This window comes from Megalops cyprinoides, chromosome 5 (assembly GCF_013368585.1).
Source record: "Megalops cyprinoides isolate fMegCyp1 chromosome 5, fMegCyp1.pri, whole genome shotgun sequence".
NCBI lineage: Eukaryota > Metazoa > Chordata > Actinopteri > Elopiformes > Megalopidae > Megalops > Megalops cyprinoides.
The window spans coordinates 34,806,428-34,825,570 of NC_050587.1; the positions used below are offsets into that span (position 1 = coordinate 34,806,428).

At 45.6% G+C, this 19,143-nt stretch overlaps 2 protein-coding genes across 7 annotated transcripts in view; both read left to right on the forward strand.

Annotated features, from left to right (window-relative positions):
• pisd (phosphatidylserine decarboxylase) overlaps positions 1-4,621 on the forward strand; it is a 32,350-nt gene extending 27,729 nt beyond the window's left edge. For all 6 annotated transcript variants that reach the window (XM_036529792.1, XM_036529794.1, XM_036529796.1 and 3 more), the window contains 2 exons: positions 968-1,128; positions 3,839-4,621. In XM_036529792.1, coding sequence (XP_036385685.1) covers positions 968-1,128; positions 3,839-4,063 — 386 coding nt within the window. In that variant the 3' untranslated portion in view covers positions 4,064-4,621. The remainder of the gene's footprint in view (positions 1-967; positions 1,129-3,838) is intronic.
• Positions 4,622-8,619: 3,998 nt separating this feature from the next.
• si:ch211-202f5.3 lies at positions 8,620-10,435 on the forward strand. Its single transcript, XM_036529691.1, has 2 exons — positions 8,620-8,886; positions 9,424-10,435. The coding sequence occupies exon 2, from the start codon at positions 9,628-9,630 to the stop codon at positions 9,955-9,957; it is 330 nt and encodes a 109-aa protein (XP_036385584.1). The 5' UTR covers positions 8,620-8,886; positions 9,424-9,627; the 3' UTR covers positions 9,958-10,435.
• The last annotated feature ends 8,708 nt before the right edge of the window (positions 10,436-19,143 follow it).

Below are 19,143 nucleotides of genomic sequence, written 5' to 3' on the forward strand. Positions count from 1 at the left end.
ACCCCGGCACTCCTGAGTCACAGAGCAGTACCTCCTCACTGCTCCTCTCTGCTGTACCTCCTCACTGCTCCTCTCTGCTGTACCTCCTCACTGCTCCTCTCTGCCCTGTACCTCCTCACTGCTCCTCTCTGCTGTACCTCCTCACTGCTCCTCTCTGCCCTGTACCTCCTCACTGCTCCTCTCTGCCCTGTACCTCCTCACTGCTCCTCTCTGCTGTTCCTACTTTCTATTCCCTTCTGTAATGTACCTCCTCACTGCCCTTCTCTTTGCTGTACTTCCTCATGGCTTCTCTCTGTTGTATCTCCTGTGTTGCTCTCTGCTGTACCGCACTTCCTTGTTGTGAATGAAAGTTTATAGGTTCTAGTGAACCTCAGTTCACAAACACAAACCAAAATATGACTCCTGGCTGAACCACCCATTTTCGGCCTGAGTGTAACTCAGCTCCCAGTCGTAGCAGTTTTATCATTTTTGGTCAGCAGGTGGATGTGGGGTGTTTAATTCCAGCCCTAAATCACTTCTCCTTGAAGCTGTTAATCCATCCCTCACGCCACAATGGCGTGATCTGTCACGAGGACAAGGGGAGGGGGGAGGGGGTAGCGGGTAGCAGGGTGGGGGCGTGCACTGTTGGACTGTACAGAATGCCTCACTGTGGCGGGGTTTGTGATCATTTGTGTGTGTGTGTGTAGGTTACATCATGCTGTATGTGTGTGTATAGATTACTTGTCAGTGTACTGTTGTGTTTGTATAAATAGATTACTTGACAGTTTATGTCTGTGTGTGTATATAAATTGCTTGACAGTGTATGTCTGTGTCTGTGTGTATATACAGATGACCTGACGGTGTATATCTGTGTGTATACAGATGACCTGACGGTGTATGCCTGTGTGTATACAGATGATCTGACGGTGTATGCCTGTGTGTATACGGATGACCTGACAGTGTGTGCCTGTGTGTGTGTGTCTCCAAGGCTCTCTGATGTCAGTAAACCCCGGGGTGGCGCGCTGGATTAAGGAGCTCTTCTGTCACAACGAGCGCGTGGTTCTGAGCGGGGAGTGGACACACGGCTTCTTCTCCCTCACCGCCGTGGGGGCCACCAACGTGGGCTCCATCCGCATCTACTTCGACAAGGTGAGAGGGCGGAGCCCCGCTCACAGCTGGGACCACCCACCCCACGAAAATCTCAGTATGGTGTCTCAGAGCACTCTCATTGGTCAAACTGTCGCCTGACTTGAAGCCATAAAGAACAGGAACTGTTTGCAGGTCTATCTGCTGTTAGTCATCGTCAAATATCGTCAGTTTGAGGGTGAAAGTGCATATCTGGATAAATAGCTTACCGTCTTTGTCATCAGCGCATGTTAATGCGTTAAATTTTGTAAGATTTTACAGTGTTACAGGGTACACTCAGTGCACTTCAAATATACAAACTTATATGGTGACATATGGTGAAATAACAGGCATTTCTCTATGGTTCATCCTACCTTGCTGACTAATTTAATTGTAGTGCATAGATGCCTTCAACACCACGAAGATAAGCTCCATCTGTCCATTAAATATTCTAATATAGCCTTAATTAAGTTTTTAAATGTACGAGGTAATCTAATTAGCCAGTTTGCGGAAAACTGTGATAGTTGGCAAGCTATCTGTCAGTTTATATTCTTGGTTAGTTTGCAAGCATGCTGTTCAGGATTACTCAGCAGGCTGATTGATTCCCAGTTAAGCAAAAAAATCATAATAAATATGCTTGAGATTATCAAGCAATAAATACATTAAGGCTTTGTGGGTTTAGTCACATATTTGAATTTAATTAATTCACAGTCACATTTTAATTGAATGAACATTTTCACCTTTGTATGTACTTGTTTTTCCTGTCTTCCCCTGTGAGAGTGTACTTATCTCTCGCTTTTACAAGGGTACTCCTAAGGTGCAGCGCATGATGGTCCATCCATGTTCATCCACAAATTAAATTATTCCGCCCAGCAACTAGAAACAGTGCAGGGTGATACTCAGCCCTGAGTGAATCATCCTATTGCAGTTTAGGACTCTGCATCCAGACTTTGGGGGTGTGGCTTACCCATTACAGAATGACCTTTCAGAACCACGGTCCAATTGCAGTTTGCTTCCATATCTGCCTCCCCTGCCCTTCACGAGGTCTGTGTGACTGAGGATGACCAGCTGTCTTGGCACATGATATCACCAGGGCAAGATATAGTCCCGAAGTATTTCTCAAGCAGTCAGTATCAGTTAAGCAAGGCTGTCTGCAGCCCAGTCCTTGCCACAGAGACTGTTGAGAAATTGCTGCTCTATATTAAAACCAGATGAAATGGTTTCAAAACATGCTGGTCACTGCAGCTTTGATCCCACTTCTCTGGTGTGAATGGACCTTGTTCTCCCATGACCGAAGACTCCCCCCGGGTTAAAAGGTTGCATCATCCCCCACTAATACACTCTCACCCCGCCGGAGAAATTAGGTTCACTTGGTTCATACTGATCCAGGCACACCTGTGCCAGGATCCTCTTGCCTAGCGGGGGTTAAGAGGTCTTTCTGCAAATGGGGCACAGGCCTGGTTGGATAGGAACAGGGACGCTAAGGCAATTGTTGCCACAGATGAACAGCATGGATGATCGGTGTGGAGGGATGAGCCCAGATTAGCCCCGGAACTGCAGTTTGTTCTCTGGCGCCCCCTGCTGCCTGAACAGTGTTACTCAGTCTCGTCATTACATAATGTTCACCATGGTAACAGGGCCCTGCTCTGACCATGTGGTTTATTTTGTTCCCCTTTTTAAACACAACAGTCCAGTCTAAAGTTCACCGGCAGCAAGGTTGCATTGTAATTAATTTTCCCGTATTACATTTTTACAATGTGCTAGTAACTTTTAACTGCAGATTTTGGCACCCTTTGCTTGTGATTGCTAAATTGTAATTTGTACATGACCTTACATTTCTCTCATTTAGTGGATGCTCTTATCTAGGGCTGGGCGATATAGCCGTTGCAATATATCGAATAGCTATTTTTAGCACAATAACAGCTATCCCCAGTATGTGGTGCTAGGTTTCTTCCCGGATTGTTTTCCCTTCAGTCATACCTGATGCGGGAGCACACTTCCAGTTTTCTGAGGCCATGTGAAATGCTTCTGGGCAGGGCTAGTGAGCTGGAAACAGGGGAAGCCCAAACATTACCTTTAAATCTATCATTACTTTCAACCTGTTCCCCTTTATCCTCCTTGATTAACGACAAAACAAATAATTCACAGAATAATCGACACCAATCGCTTAATTGCTCAGCCGTACTCTTATCCAGAGCGATTTACATAGGGGACTATTTTTTCCATTTATACAGCTGGATATTTCCTGAGGCACTTGTGGGTTAACTACCTTAAGTACCCAATAGTACAACAGCAGTGCCTCAGCAGAGAAATGAATCATCAACCTTTCAGTTATAAACCCTGCTTCTTACCGCTCCCCATCGTTTAGTTTCCACAATAATCTGCACTTGCATATAAATCTGTCTGCAAACATTCAGAGGCAGCTGCGTTAGCCTCTACGTGCTAACTCGCATGTCATTGCATCAGGGGAGTGTGACCTCATTCATTTCCTTTGGACTTACTATTAGTGAAGGGGAAGAGCTTAGAAGTTAACTGGCCATCCAATCAGACAAGCCATTCAAATCTCTTCCTCAAATCAGATAGAGAGGTGCTTTACTGGCTTTACTGCAAATACCGTATGTGTTTAGCCCAAGCACTGATGTGTCGTTGGTCGAGGAGAGATCGGATTTCACAGGGGCTGTCAGAGCGATCGGGGTGTGAATGAGCGTTAACGGGACTGTGCTCTCTGTCGCAGGAGCTGCACACGAACAGCCCCCGCTACAGTAAAGGCTCCTACAACGACTTCAGCTACGTGTCCAACAACAACCGGGAGGGCGTGAGCATGCGCAAGGGCGAGCACCTGGGCGAGTTCAACCTGGGCTCCACCATCGTGCTGCTGTTCGAGGCGCCGCGGGACTTCACCTTCAATCTCAAGCCGGGCCAGAAGATCCGCTTCGGAGAGGCCCTGGGGACCATGTGAGGGGGGGGGGGGGGGGGGTGGAGCCAAGGAACGGACACGCCAACGGCCAATCAGGCCGAGGCACTCGAGCTCCCTCTCACAGGGATGCACACACACACAAACACAAGTGCACACACAACATGACCAACACACACACATGCATACACACATGTGCACAAAATGACAGACACACACAGACACACTTATGCTCATCCACATACATGTGTGCTGAAGACGTGAGCTAAAAGCTAAAAACAATGACAGATCCACAGCAAAGACTCACACGCCCGCCACTGTTGCGTTACTACCATGGGGTCTCCCCACCCATTCCTAAAGGTTTTATATTTATCATTGTTTTATTCACACTTCCGCATCAAGAGACAAAAGCAGTGTACATAAACCAGAAAGAGGTAATTTGGCACGTTTAGATTTTGCATAAAATGCCAAGTAGCTTTGTTGTTTTGTTCTGTTTCTGTTGTTTTTTTTTTTGTTTTTTTGTCACCCATAATGCCTTTGTCAGGAGTTACTTTCTTTGTGAAGGAGGCTTTCTGAGACTGTTGACGCATTTAGCGTGGCACATTGATACCGACACAGGCACACTCACACAATGCTCTTACAAGTGGACAGACTGCAAGCAAGTTTCACGTTCACGTCAAGGAAGACTACTTGAACGACGACTTCGGCCCAAGAGACAGGAATGTACAAGCGACGGCAAACTTCTCCTCTCCCCTCCTCCACCATTGTCCTCCTCGTCCCGCTTGTTCTCTCCTTCACCTGGGCTCCTCTCTGTTCACCTGTGCTATATCCCTCCGCCGCTCCAGAGAGGCACTGACCCACTGCACCCTGGACCCGGGTCAGAGCATAACATCTCACCATAACACCGAAACACAGCGATCCGCTGTGAAAGCCGCCTGGTAAAACTGCCAGCACTGCCACCCTTTATTAATGTTATTATTATTATAATTACCGTTATTATTAATATTATCAATATGAGGTTTAATTGCAAAAAATAAAAGGGGTATAATAGATGATCTTGTGGCTAGCACAGACACGTATTGACTGAATATGTATGGAACCCTACGGCATCATGGGATCCACCTGTGTGCTAAAACTCCTGCAGGTATAATAAAATATAAGCTCAGGACCACTGCGCTGTGGAGGATGCTGAAGTATATGGCAAATTGGAAGGCTTCTCCTGTGCTAAGTGGAGGACATTGCTGCATTCGTAGTAATGGGAACAGCCTAGCCTTGTGTAACCTGACACCTTTCAGGCTTTTGTGGTACGGCAGTCTCTTCGTGTACATTTTGAAGGCTTGAAATGTATCCATCAGTGGCGTTTAATACCATCTTTTTTTCCCCCCTCTACCATCTTTATACCATTTATACCAGCTTCACATTTGTAGCCGGTGGTTCTTTAGCAGACTTTTTTTTTTTTTTTTTTATTGCAATCTGAAGTAATTGAATGTACTGCTGGACACATGGATGTGTGTTACTCAGCTACCCACCATTTGGATATTGCTTTAGTAGAACTTGTATTATTGATGAGTAATAATAAAATGTAATGAAGTAATTGTAATAACATTAATAACAATCAGGGCCTTCCAAAAGAAGTTTGAATGCACAGGGACGGAGCCGTGAGAAAGCAGATGCATTTTCTTCTTTTTTGTGCCAAATAAGAGAGAATGAGTTTTTAGGGGGGTGGGGGGGTTAATGTTCTTTTTTTTTCTATTCATGTTTGGTTGATTCACATTTTGTTGTTGTCGCTTTGCTCTGGTTGGACTTGGTTTCTGGGGAGTGGGGTTGCCATGTGGGCTGCACTTGCTGCTTTTGAGGGGAATTCCGACGGAAGCACGCTACAGTCTCGGACACCGACCCTTTGCTACAGGGAACTCTGAACTCTGACCCCACGGCGGACTGTGCGGGTGGGGGGTGACGAGAGGATCTCACACACAGACGGGGGGCTCCCGTCTGAGCAGCTCCACGGAGTGTATGAGAGAGAGAGAGAAAGAGAGAGAGAGAGAGACTCAACACTTTGCTTTACTCTGGTCACGGTTGTTTTTATATGTCCAACGTAAGGCACAGTACTTGAATCATTCTACCCATCTAACACGGCATAGATTTTAATTTTAATATTGCGGAAAAAAGCAGCAAAAATGTCATTAATAAATTTTGCCTATTCTTTAAAAAAAGAGGATGGTCAGGTTTTCTCTTTGTGTGTATGTGTGTGTGCGTGTGCATGTGTGTGTGTGTGTGTGTGTGTGTGTGCACGTATGCACCTCCTTTTTGTATGCAGCTAGTACAAAACCATTATACCTTCTTCAATAGTATGAAATGTGCTGATACACAGGAATCAGGGATGTGAAGGTTAACCTAATAGCCTGATCACTTAAGTGTTGTACAGAATCTTTCTGGGGCATGAGCACTTTCATATCAGTGCTGCTAAGCTTGTAAAACAAAAGTCTAGCTGAAAGTAATTCTAGCGCATATTAAATAATGAAGTAAAAGATTGGAATCCCTATTCTGGGATCAGTGGTGTATGTCCAGCTTTGCTGTTTTTTCCCTAGTGAAATGATCCAGGTGCAGTCCCTGCCGTAGATGCAGTTCCACACCCCCCGCCCCATATATTTTACAAGATACTCATCATATATGCTTGCCTGCTCTAGATGCATATCCTCCCCAACCACTGGGAATATTTAGGTTAAAGTGTCCTATTGAGAATTGTCTGCATGATAATTAAAGACCCTCTGCTCTCACAATGTCACTGATAATTGCACAAATACATCATTTTCAACAAATTTGTCATTTTCAGTAAGAGTGTAAGCTAAAAAGCAGAGGGAGTGGAAATGCAGGAAATGAAGCCATTTGTCCTTGTCCAGCTGCAGTTCAACCTGCTTTTGTCTCATTGATACCCCCTGCTGGTGATATTGGCACACCGCAATAGAGACTGAGAGGGTTTTAACGGTCACGTCACAACAGGCCTGTGAAATGTCATATACACATTCTGTTTTAGCAAAAATTCTTTTTCTTCCTTTAAAAAGTAAAAAAAGCAATTACTGAGGCCTCTGTAATATGAGGAGTGGAGTTAAAAGGATCTGAGGTTAAGGGCATCTGTACATTTTTATGCCAGTATGTTACTTACAGGAAATACTTGTATACATATATCTGAGGGGTGGTTCTAAGGCATGGTTCAGTCCAGAGATGAATCTAATCTATAATTCTGTCTATCAATAACATTGACCACATTGAATGGTGACATCATTCAGGTCTGTAAGAAAAAAATCCTGTTCCTCTGATCAACTTAAGTTTTTCCTTAGTAGGTTCTGTTTGCCTGCAATCAAAAACCCTAGCTGTAACTTACACACCTCCTGATGGCAAACCTACTGTGTCAATCTGTGCTGATAGTTTTACAGTTTAAAAGTTAAGTCTAACAAAGGTCTGTATTTGCTGTGAGGAGGGGGCATGAAGGTTAAACTCCTCAAACAGTGGACTGAAGCTGCCTGTGCCTTAAGCCAACTTTCTGCCAGCACCTTGCAACAGAAAAATAAGGAGCAAATGCGTAAGAGGTCAGTTTTGAAATGATGCTTAGTGACTGTACTGAACTGTAAATTCTTGAAACCACTTTCCCGTCTCAGAGCATAGCACACACAAACAGTTCCCTGCAGTCCAAAACGATATGAGTGATTATGAGAACTAAAAGGGAATTGTGATGAAACTATGAAGAGGTATTAAGGGCTAAAATGGAAAAAATCCTTCAGAAGGTACTCTTCTGCTATTCCTCTTCTGGCTTTTTATTGTCAGGGAAAAGTAAACGCTGCTCGGCCATCTGCATTCTTTTACCGTGAGGCACTCAGGACACACGCTGAGGGGCTGTGTGTCGTAATGAAAACTGGTACCATGACAGCACACCAACACCCAGCACGGAGACAGTGGTGCGTTTCAGTCGAGACCAGGCTGGTATCTGTCTATCACCAGAGCTTCATTCTGTGTTTCCTGTGAGGGCAGCTATGCAGGTAATCCTGTTCCGGCATACTAAAATATGAACCAGTTCATATTTGGACAGACACTGGAACAGAAACCAAGGGCTAACCTCTTATTTCCTGTACGTAAAGTTTCTAGGGAGGACTGCCTCACAAATCTTTACTGACATTTATGTAGCTAATGATGTCAGAATGATACCGTGCGACTGACTTTGATTACTTACACAATAAGTACCACAAAAGACAACAGTGTTAATTATAGCTCACCTATGTTATTCTACCTGGGCTGTTTCTGGAAAATGACAGCACCTAATGACAATGTTTTTGTACTCTTTCTGACATGCCACACACGACCACATACTTCAGCGAGTGCTTTATTTTTGTGGAGTTTTCATCAGGAAGTGTCAGCTGGACCGAGCAGCTGAACAGGCTCCAGGAGCTGGTGGCTTCGGGAATGTGTTTTTTCCTGTGAGTGACGGAGGGAGGGGGGGGGGGGGGGGGGGGTAGTTGCTATGGTGAATGCACCTGTGTGACATTCCAGAGCTGTCTCATGCTGCTCCTGCCACGCCCCTCGGGGCTGGGCCCTTCCCTGTAGGGGAGGGCGGGGTCCAGGTCTCTGTCAGGTGTGCTGGAACATAGCTCTCCTGTCTGCGGCTGCCCCACTCCTCGCACAGACCCGGGTCACACAGGTGTGGCTGAGCTATTTTTTCCCCCACTTTACTCCAGTTCTGTCCAGGGCTAATTTCAGGTACACAGAGACACCCTGACACTGAAGAGGAGCATTCTCAACCCAGCGCTGGGAGTGGAGGCTTGACTGGTGTGTTCTAGAACACTCAGGACTGGCAGAGTTCCACTGGTAATCACAAGGTAAGCTCTGTCAGCTGTTTCCTTCTTGATCTCTGTGAAGTTGTCACATTGTTGTTATATTCTATGGGATAATTTGTGATTTGAGAGTATTCTTGTCAAAATTAATAACTGTAGTGGAAGAACCACTAGATAGCAATTCACTATGAATAAATTCCAAACGTGAATCAGATTCAAGAATGGGTACACATTTCAAACTGAAAGGACTGAGTCTTAAAGAACTGAATCATGCTGAAATATAAACTATTTTTTTGGAAAATTGCTCCTTGGAGGAAACCATCAATGTCAAATGAGGAAATGACAAGAAAAAACTCTCACAGACACTATGTGTTTATTTATGTGTTTAGTTGTGGTCTTTCTGTTCTTTCTTTTTTGTCCAATGCAAATTAATTGTTTAATTTTCAAAATAAGAGCAGTTGAAAAAAATACTTAAGCTCTACCTTTTAGCTTTGTTCAAAATTTTCCTTCATCTTTAACATCAGCTCTGAGCTCTCTTTATCTGGTTGTACTGACTGGGTTTCTTTCTGCTGGATGTGACAGGGCACTGGGGGAAACTCCCAGCCACCAGAGGATACCCTCTTAGCCAGAGGCACTGAAGTCACACGCTTTGTGCATTAACTGTGCACCTGAGCTACCTCATCACAAGCCAGGGACACCAGAAGGGCTTATCCTGGGAGGCAGGTCAGCTTCCACCTGTCGGTCACCGTCCTGTCCCTTCGTCTGTCCTTCTTTGGACCAAGAGCCATGAACCTTTCTCTGGACAACCCCTACGGAGAGGTGACCATCCCTCGTGCCAAGCTACGCACCTCAGAGGACACCTCCACAGTCATCGCCAACCCTCTGGTGGTTGACACCAGCCTCTACTCCACCCAGGCCAGGCACAACTCCGCCCTCAACCCCTACGGCAGCTTCAAGCCCCCCGGCGACGAGTCGGCGCAGGGCGCTCCCGAATCCCGCGACGGGTCCGCCCAGAACCCCCCGCCGTATGAGGCCCAGGCTGCCTACACCGTCAAGGAGGACCCGGAGGAAGTGGGCCGCTGCAATGCCTGCTGCCGCCGCTGCCGGAAGAAGTGAGGCACGTTTCCGCCCGGTAGGTTTTCGCCGCCGCACCGCAGAGGCTGCCAGACTCAAAGGGGGAGGAGCCTAAGGGCTGCATAACCTGACTCTCCCTGCTGCTTCCATCAGAACGGCCATTTTGACTATGGAGAGAGACCTCTTTGGGGACGTAAGGCAGACAGCTGGGTGTGCATTTTGCCACCATTCTGCTTTAGCCCAGACAGCTTGTGCCACGCCCTCAGTCATTGGATCAGAGTTATATAAAATAAAGCTACACGAGTCTATTTCTATGCTGGATTGAAAAGACTGACTTTTTGTGATCTACGTTATATTTTATATGCATTACATTTTATATTGCTGTGATTTTGCTCTGTTTGGCCCCAAAACTTTTTTTTCCCTGTTTATGAGATGTCTTGACAGTACAGTTTTGAGCCACTACAATCCCATGATGCACCTCCCTATCTTATTGGGAGTGGCAGGGTTACTGTTAACAACAGACAGGCGCTGCCTGGAAGTGAGCCACCAGAGACATCAATATGGGTTAACCACAACAGTCTTTAATGTTCTCTGCCTTAATAGAGCCAATCCTGTTGGCCATTTAGCCTGTGAATCGGAGCGCACAGCCCAACGCTGACTCCCCTGTTACAGAAAAAGGGGCGTCAACGATTCTCATCAAATGGTTTCATCGGGGCAGTGAGGTGAAACTGAAGGTGGGGTCTCTGCTGTGGGGAGGGGTCAGTTTCTGTTTGCCTGAGCAATCGGTCCAGCCTGCAAAACCGCACCCAGCGAAACCATTCAGCTCAGTATGGACACAATAACCAGGGTGGGGATGCCGGACCATCTGTTACCTGTGTTACCTGTGTGCGGAGGATGAAGCCTCGCGTCAAAAGGGCGAAATGGGACCAGGAGAAGGGACTCTACATGGAGGCTCAGGGACAATTTTTTTAGCCATGTGGCACTATTGCTGCTTTCGCTCGTGGGCCATGTAAGTGCCTCACTCCTGAGATTCATTCACAAAAACGCCCTCTGTACTTTTATTTCCTGGTGAAATCCAGGGTCAGGGGTCAGAGTTCATCCTGAGGTCATCCACTCCGTAGAGATTACACGCTCATAATCTTCTGCATCTTCTGCTGGGGCCAAGGACCACTTTGCCGTCCTCTTGCTGATCACCCTCTGACCCAGGGAGCACAGGCAAGCCTGCTTCCACAGAACTGTGAGGGGTTCCACCGGTATCCCCGCTCTCCTGGGCCACCCGCCAAATACAGATCCTGTCACACAGATACCCCTGACATCTCACACCGAGTTAGCGCTCTGAAGTCACGGCGATCTGAAAAGAATGGAGGGATGGCACTGTGTATGTACACCGCTGTTGGCATGTTGCCTCTCTGCTGAAATAAAAACGGACATGTTTGAAATACCAGAGGGCTGATGTCAAGTTCTGTGCCTTGCACCCCTTACAGACGCAATTTTGTAAAAGGGTCATACCTGTACCTCACAGGCGTGTTATGTTTGCTTAGAAGATGCACTTATTCAGAGTGACTTGAATAGCTTTCAGTTTTTATATTTTGTCCATTTATACAGCTTGATTTTTAATTTAATGAGGCCCTTCAGATTTAGTACCTTGACCAAGGATACAACAACAGTGTCCTTCGTGTGCATTGAACTGTCAGTGCTTTGGGTTATGATCCCGGCCCCTTACTTCTACACCACACTGTAGATGTGTACATTAGGGTCTCCTTGGAGTTCCACACCCAGTTTCCCTCACCTGCATTGTCTTGTAAAGATGGTGATGACATATCTAAGACAGGCAAAGGCCAGCAGCAAGAGAACCAGTTTGGTTGAGCTGAGTTCACTGTGACCGGGTCTGCGGGCAGGAACTAATAGAGCCACATTCAGGTACTTTATTCACACACACACAGACCAAGACTCTGATCCAGGATCAGCTGGTATGCGCAAAAAGGACCAGTTAAAATAGCGTGAGCCTGCAGCATCAACCTGCTGTGTCAGTCTGAGTGGAAAACAGGCATGGCAGAGGAAGCTAAATCCGAGCCTCAATTTGCAGGAGCATGCTATGCAAATAAAGTGGTTCCCACTGTCTGAATTATTCTGATAGCCAGCACACACCTGGCTCATTCACGAGCTATTCATTCACATTGTTTTCTCTTGATTATGCTGAAGAATAAGAAGAATATTCACTGTAGTATCAGAGTAACAGAGCATGCTTTAGGACACTTTTACATAGGGTCATATATATGGACAAAGGTTTGCAAATTCAGTTTAGAGGCATTGTGATGAAAGTAATTTGTGAAGACGATTGCATTTGGCATTTATTCTTCGGCCAGTTCTCTCTGCATTTGGTTGGGCAACTTCATGTTAATCTTTTATAAAAACATCAGGTTCTTTCTCTGGATCAGTAGGACTGTTGTAATCTTGGCACTGACTTCATTGCCTATGTCCCATTATACCTGTGCAATTGTACATTTATAGTGGGATTTATCATGGACACAACTACATTCTCGATTGGACATATAGTTCTGTGACAATATCTACAGATTGCAGTTTCATACAGCACTGTTTAAATGAAGATGCAGTATAATTACTAAAGTGTAAGGGAAACTTGTTTCAAAGGAGGGTCATAGGAGTACCGTTCAGTTTTACGGTTTATAAAGTGATGCCAGTAAGCCAAAGTGTTCTTTTTTGTTTTGGCAGTGGGTTCTCAGCCCAATACATTCCGATTCTATTCTGAATCGGTCTTTTCAGTCTCTTCACGTCACCAGCGTGTTTAAGACGCCTTTCTGACGCGCGTCACCGTGACTGAATCCGTGCGCACGGGTTCTCACACATTCCTGCAGTGACGTGCAGGCGGAGCGAGCGGCGGTGGCGGTAAGGAGGCACTGTGTTCCTTCCTGGTCGGACCGGCTGCGGCGCTGCGGAGGCCGGCCCAACAATGCGCTTTCACAAGACAGAAACCCGCCTGAATAACCGGCCTTTCCTGCCTTCGCTCTGCCCATTGGCCGCTGAGCATTCCTCTGTTTGCAGTTCTTTCCCCCTTTAGAGCACGGCGGTGCTCTTAAACGCATAAAGTGCATACCTTAATGTACAGCGTTTCTTCAGCGCTTTGATCTCGGACTCATTTGTTTGCGGAAAGTTACAGTGGCGCTTGTTTGCTCCTTGACAGGAGAGGTTCCCGTGGTAACAATGTGAGCGCAGGCTTAAAGGTTACTCAGAGGTCACGCTGATGTGAGATATGTCCTCTGCAGCTCAGTGTACAGGTGGAAACCCAACAAACAGGGGGGGAGAGGTGGGGGTGATTATTTAACTCATTTACCTGGGGGGTTTGGGTAAAAATAAATGTTCAATCACCAAGACACAGGGTGAGAGAGTATATGTGCATGTGTGTGTGTGTGTGTGTGTGTGTGTGCTACTTTGTGCATGCGCACATGCATGCTCATGTGTATGTTTGTGTGTGTGTGTATACACATATATGCATGCATCTATATACAAGTACATGAGCATGTCTGTGTAGGCTGGTGTTTTGTGCGTGTATGTATGTGTGTGTGTATGTATGTGTGTGTTTGTGTGTTGCGTGTGTGTGTGTGTGTGTGTGTGTGTGCGCGCAGCCTTCCTCCATAGCAGCTCCTCTCAGATTGATAGTGTAAACACAGCTGGGTCAGGAGTGAATAACAAGCTTCGAACAAAGCCTTTCTCCCAGCTGGGTACAACCCCACTGAAGTTCAACATGATCACTTTCACAATAACATTTCATCACTGAACTCTTTTTTAATAATCAGATTTCATCCCAAATTTGAAGGTCATCACAAATAAGTGATGAACTCTGTACATCACTGGACAGAAATTATGCACTGGGCCACATTGTAGAGGTGGGAGGCCATGTTCATGCGTAGAAGAGTCATTACATTACGTTACATTACGTGCATTTAGCAGATGCTCTCATCCAGAGCAACTTCCAGCACAAACTAACAGAAGTGTATCCATTCAAGTTGAAAGAGCAATAGTGTCAAACCAGGCTAACAGCACTCCTAAACCTCTCAGAGTGTGAGAGGATCACATGATCAGCGCTTATCCCAAGTCCTTTGGCATGGAGCAAACTAATGTACCGGCACACACCTGAAGGTGACGGAAATCTTGCACAGGGAAAGTCAGAATCAGAGATTCTGGAACGCCAGGCAAAGAGGCTGGAATCAAAGCGCATGGCAGGATTCCATGTCAGGGTGGTTACTCCCACACTGCGGAACATGCTGTCGTTCCAACACTGATTCCAAACGGCTGTGGAATTGCTCCACGCTGAGAAATGACCCTGTTAGAGTGGCCCGGCCGCATTCCTTCTGACAGAGAACGATACACCTCGAGACTTTGTTGCTGGTTTCGCGGGGCGTGGCTAAGCTTTTTAGAGATTGATGTGAAAAAGGGAAACCCATGCTGATTTCAAAGAGGCTTTTTATGTTAGGATGTAGACTTCACGGGACTATTTATCTCCATTCAAAAAGGACTTGTATGCTTTGCAATGCACAAGAAATCCAAGAACACAGACCCAGATTCATATCTCTCTTCATTGGTCACAAAAGGATTAGGATTCCAGGAAATAAGAATTTCTGGCTGTTTAATATGTCAGATCCCCACCTTACACCCCTATTACCGAAATCCAACCTCTTTCAATGAAATCTTCCTCATATGAGATTACTTATGTAGCAACCCGTAGGCCTTTAACTTGGTACTATGGGCGCTCCTGGGTTCTTTTACTAACCCAAACAACAATGTCTTAATAGTTTTGTGTCTCCCCTTCTAATGTGTGTATCCTATATGTCTTTAACCTGTGCTAAATAAACTGTTATGTTACTCTGTGTCTTTACTTCAATCTCCTTTAACCATATGAAATGCTGAACTAATACTCATAAACCTTGTAAATATCTTAATAACACTCAAAAGACCAGATCTTAAATGTTAAATAACAATACGTTTACTTAATAATGAATTGTAAATAAAAAAAGTTTTACATTAACCAAAAATATGAATATGAATTCTCAATGTTTTTTAAATGCACAACACAAAAGATGTATTCCTTGAATACCTTAAATGAAATGAAATATCAAGTGACCTTGTCACTAATATGCCAGGGGGCTACTCTTAATCTTAAATGATTTAGTATAAACAGTTAGCACGCACAACCTTAATGCACCTTTAAATGAAAACGGTGGGCCCACACACACGCACGCACTCACTCACACACACCCCAGTCCCAGCCGGCAACCTAACTCAGGGTCAGACTCTACGTAGCAGGCCTGGAGCGATGCTCGTGTTCGGTGTAGCCCAAAACCAAAATGGCTGCTTCACTCACGAATGAGCCAAATAAAATAAAACTCTGTACCTTAATCCAACAGCTCTGATGCTCAAAGTTTGAAGATTCACCGTCGTTCTCCTGCGAGTGGCAGTGGAAGTCTCTGTTCATGCGCCCAGCACGAGCAGGCAGCAACTTCAAAGGCGTTGTCGTTTCCAACGAACAAACTCTTGAACATAAAGTTTTCGCAGTCTCTGCGCACAGTTCAGCTCAATCCGTCTGAATAAACTTAAAAGCTACTCAAAGTTTCTATATTTACACAAATCAGTCATACAACGTTAATCACGTTATACTTTTACTTTACAGCTAACGCGAAGACGGAGGCTGCTTCCAGTCTTCAGGGCGTCTTCTTCTCTCTCGTCTCTCGCGCGCGCGGTTTGCGACCTTTCAACTCGGTACCACTTCAGTGTAAACAAACGTCTCAAATAAAATACATCTTACATTCAAACACCAAAATAATGACCTTTACATCATACATTTCACTTTTCTAACGAAATAGTTATTTTTTAAATTCAAACTTATTGCATTCTCAGTCATGCTAGGTTCTGACCTGTAAACAAACACTACATTTCCCAGAATCCTTATCTTCAACCCCAAAACAGGATCCCAAAGACATGAATTTCAAACTCAATTCCCTTATTTATTTCTTACATGAAAGTAAACTTTTTAGCTCAAACTGTGTTATTATGAACTATATGAAATGTATCTTTTTAATACTAAATTATGTATGTGTGTCTTTATCACTGTGTTACACCCTCCCCCTTCTAGACTAGCATGTCCTCATGCACTAGTTCTTAGACATGAACAAGGCCTTGCCTCTTAGGGTTAGGATTCTTAAGAGCACACTGAAAACATTGGGCCATTGGATGACACCAAAGTGTTTTACACTTCCTATTGGCAGACAAGGGACTACTTATGTGCACAAGCATACCCCTGTGAACCACAGTAAGCGGTCTATCCACCGGTCTTCCTGGCTCATCATAGGTAAATCTTGTCACAGGCCGAACTTGTCTTCTGGGACGTTCGTCACAGACAGGTTCTGCTACTGGTATTTCAACTGGCAGGTCGTCCTCAACCACATCATTGGCAGGCAGATTTTCTCCCCCTTCAGACTCTGTGACCACCACAGGGTCTTGAGGTAGCTGAAGACTACTTTCATCCTTTAAAGGAGTTGCCTCAGGTTCTCCAGCATCTTGAGTCTGGTCTTCCTCTAAGACGTTGGACTCTGGTGCTCTCACATCTGGGGCTTCTCTCTCAGTCGCTGCAGATGGTGGCAGTCTGAAGAACTCTCTCACGTCATCACTAACAGAGAAATAGTGTCCTCCATACTCCTCATCTGATGAAGACTCTTCAAATGCATCTTGATTCTTTTCTTCTTGGACATCCTCATTCCTGGTTTCCTTTCTTACCCGTCGCTGTTCGGTTTGGGTTCTGGTAACAGGCCTACGAAGATCTGGTTTGTTCTCTTCTGGAGCTGTGAACCTCACAGACTCTCCTATCGGCAATAGGTGGTCTCTGTGAAGCGTTCGCATACCTCCTGCACCTCGTTCTGGTTTCAGGCGATACACTGGTAAGTCTGGCAATTTCTTCACCACAATGTATGGCAATGAATTCCATCTGTCTTGTAATTTGTGTTTTCCAGTCAATCCAAGATTCTTAATCAACACTCTGTCTCCTTCTTCCAGAGTTTGATGTTTCACTCTTCTGTCATAGTATTTCTTGTTTCTCTCATGACTCTTCTGTGAAGCATCAGAAGCAAGCTTATATGCATCCTGAAGATCTCTCTTCATGCTTTCCACATACTGCTGGTACTTCACAGGCTCTCTACCATCAACAGAAGTATTGAAGCAGAGGTCAACGGGCAAACGGGCTTCTCTACCAAACATGAGTAGATATGGCGAATAGCCAGTAGCCTCATTTTTCGTACAATTGTACGCGTGGACTAACTCACTGATGCTCTGACTCCATTTTGACCTCTTGGCGGGATCTAGAGTTCCCAACATGGACAACAACGTTCTGTTGAAGCGTTCGGGCTGTGCATCTCCTTGTGGATGGTAGGGTGACGTTCTTGACTTTCGGATTCCTAGCATCCCGAGTAGTTCTTTGATAAGGCGACTTTCAAAGTCTCGGCCCTGATCCGAATGAATACGCGAAGGTAAGCCATAATGCACAAAGAATTTTTCACACAGGGTCTTGGCTACTGTCAGGGCTTTTTGATCTTTGCAAGGGTAAGCTTGGGCGTAGCGAGTGAAGTGATCTGTTACGACCAACACATTCGCGATGCCTTTCGTGTCTGGCTCAATAGACAAGAAGTCTATACACACCAAATCTAGAGGACCAGTACTTGTGATTTGACTCAGGGGTGCAGCTCGTTGCGGAAGTGTCTTCCTAGCGATGCATCTCCCACAGTTCTTAACATGATTCTCAATCTCAGTAGTCATTCTCGGCCAGTAGAATCGGTCCCTGAGAAGTTCAGAAGTCCGTTCAACTCCAAGGTGACCAGAATCATCGTGAAGAGAACGCATGACCATCTGACGGTATTTCTCAGGTAAGATTAGCTGTTGTCTGTCATCTCCAGATGGTTTCTTCACAATTCTGAACAGAAGGTGGTTCTTGATAATCAGCTTTGGACCTTGTCTTTGCAATAGCATGACACTTGGATCTTGACTCTTGGTCATAGACTGTAGCTGACCAGTCTCGACTGCTTTTTTCACAGGGCCAATGACTGGGTCTTGATCTTGTGCTTTACGCAAGTCATTGTGGCTCAACTGTTCTAGGTTACTCATCTCCAGTTGTGTCGGACAGGCATAGACATTTGGGACACTTTGGAAGTTGACTCCTAGCTGGTCAATCAGTCGTCCATTGGTGTGTTCACTTGAGGTGGCTAACTGGCAGATGGCTTTTACCCCATGGGGTGATATCTCTGTCCAGTCTGGTGACACTTCATTGGGCGGCAATTGACGTGACAGCAAATCAGCGTCAATATTGTGTCGGCCAGGCCGATATTGCACCTTGAAGTCGTAGGTGGCAAGGGCTGACAACCACCTATGACCAGTTGCATTGAGCTTGGCACTGGTTAAGACATAAGTGAGCGGATTATTATCCGTTCTCACTGTAAACTTGGCACCGTATAGGTAATCGTGAAACTTGTCCACGACGGCCCATTTCAATGCCAGAAATTCGAGCTGGTGAATGGGATAACGCTGTTCAGAGGCACTTAGCTTGCGGCTTGCAAACGCTACGGGCCTCAGACCCTCTGGATATTCTTGATTGAGGACAGCGCCTAAACCATTCAGACTGGCATCTACGTGGAGCACATATGGTTTGGCTGGATCGGCAAATGCCAGCACTGGGGCATGCGTCAGGCAGTAAATTATGTCATGGAACGCCTTGGTGCACTCGTCGTCCCAGCGCTCACCGAAAGGCTCTCTTTCCTTGAAGTAGGACTTTTTCTCTTGGGCAACCTTGCATCCCGTCCTGGTCGGAGGATAACCTTTCGTAAGCTCTGTGAGTGGTCGGACTATGGCAGAGTAATTCTTGATAAATCGACGGTAATAGCCACAGAATCCGAGGAACGATCTCAGAGATCTTAAGTCAGTGGGAATCTTCCAGTTCTTAACAGCACTCACTTTCTCTAGGTCGGTAGCTATTCCTGAAGCGGAGACGATATGTCCAACATACTTCACTTGTGACTGACAAAACTGGCACTTGTCCAGTGATATCTTCAGGCCACATTCTTCCAGTCGGTCGAGCACTTTGAGAAGTCTTTCTTCATGCTCCTCGAGGGTACGTCCGAATACGATGATGTCATCAAGGTAAACAATCACCTGAAGCAGATGCATGTCACC

Excerpts from the sequence above, each read along its gene's own strand:
- si:ch211-202f5.3 (XM_036529691.1), top strand. The coding sequence starts at position 9,628 with ATGAACCTTTCTCTGGACAACCCCTACGGAGAGGTGACCATCCCTCGT.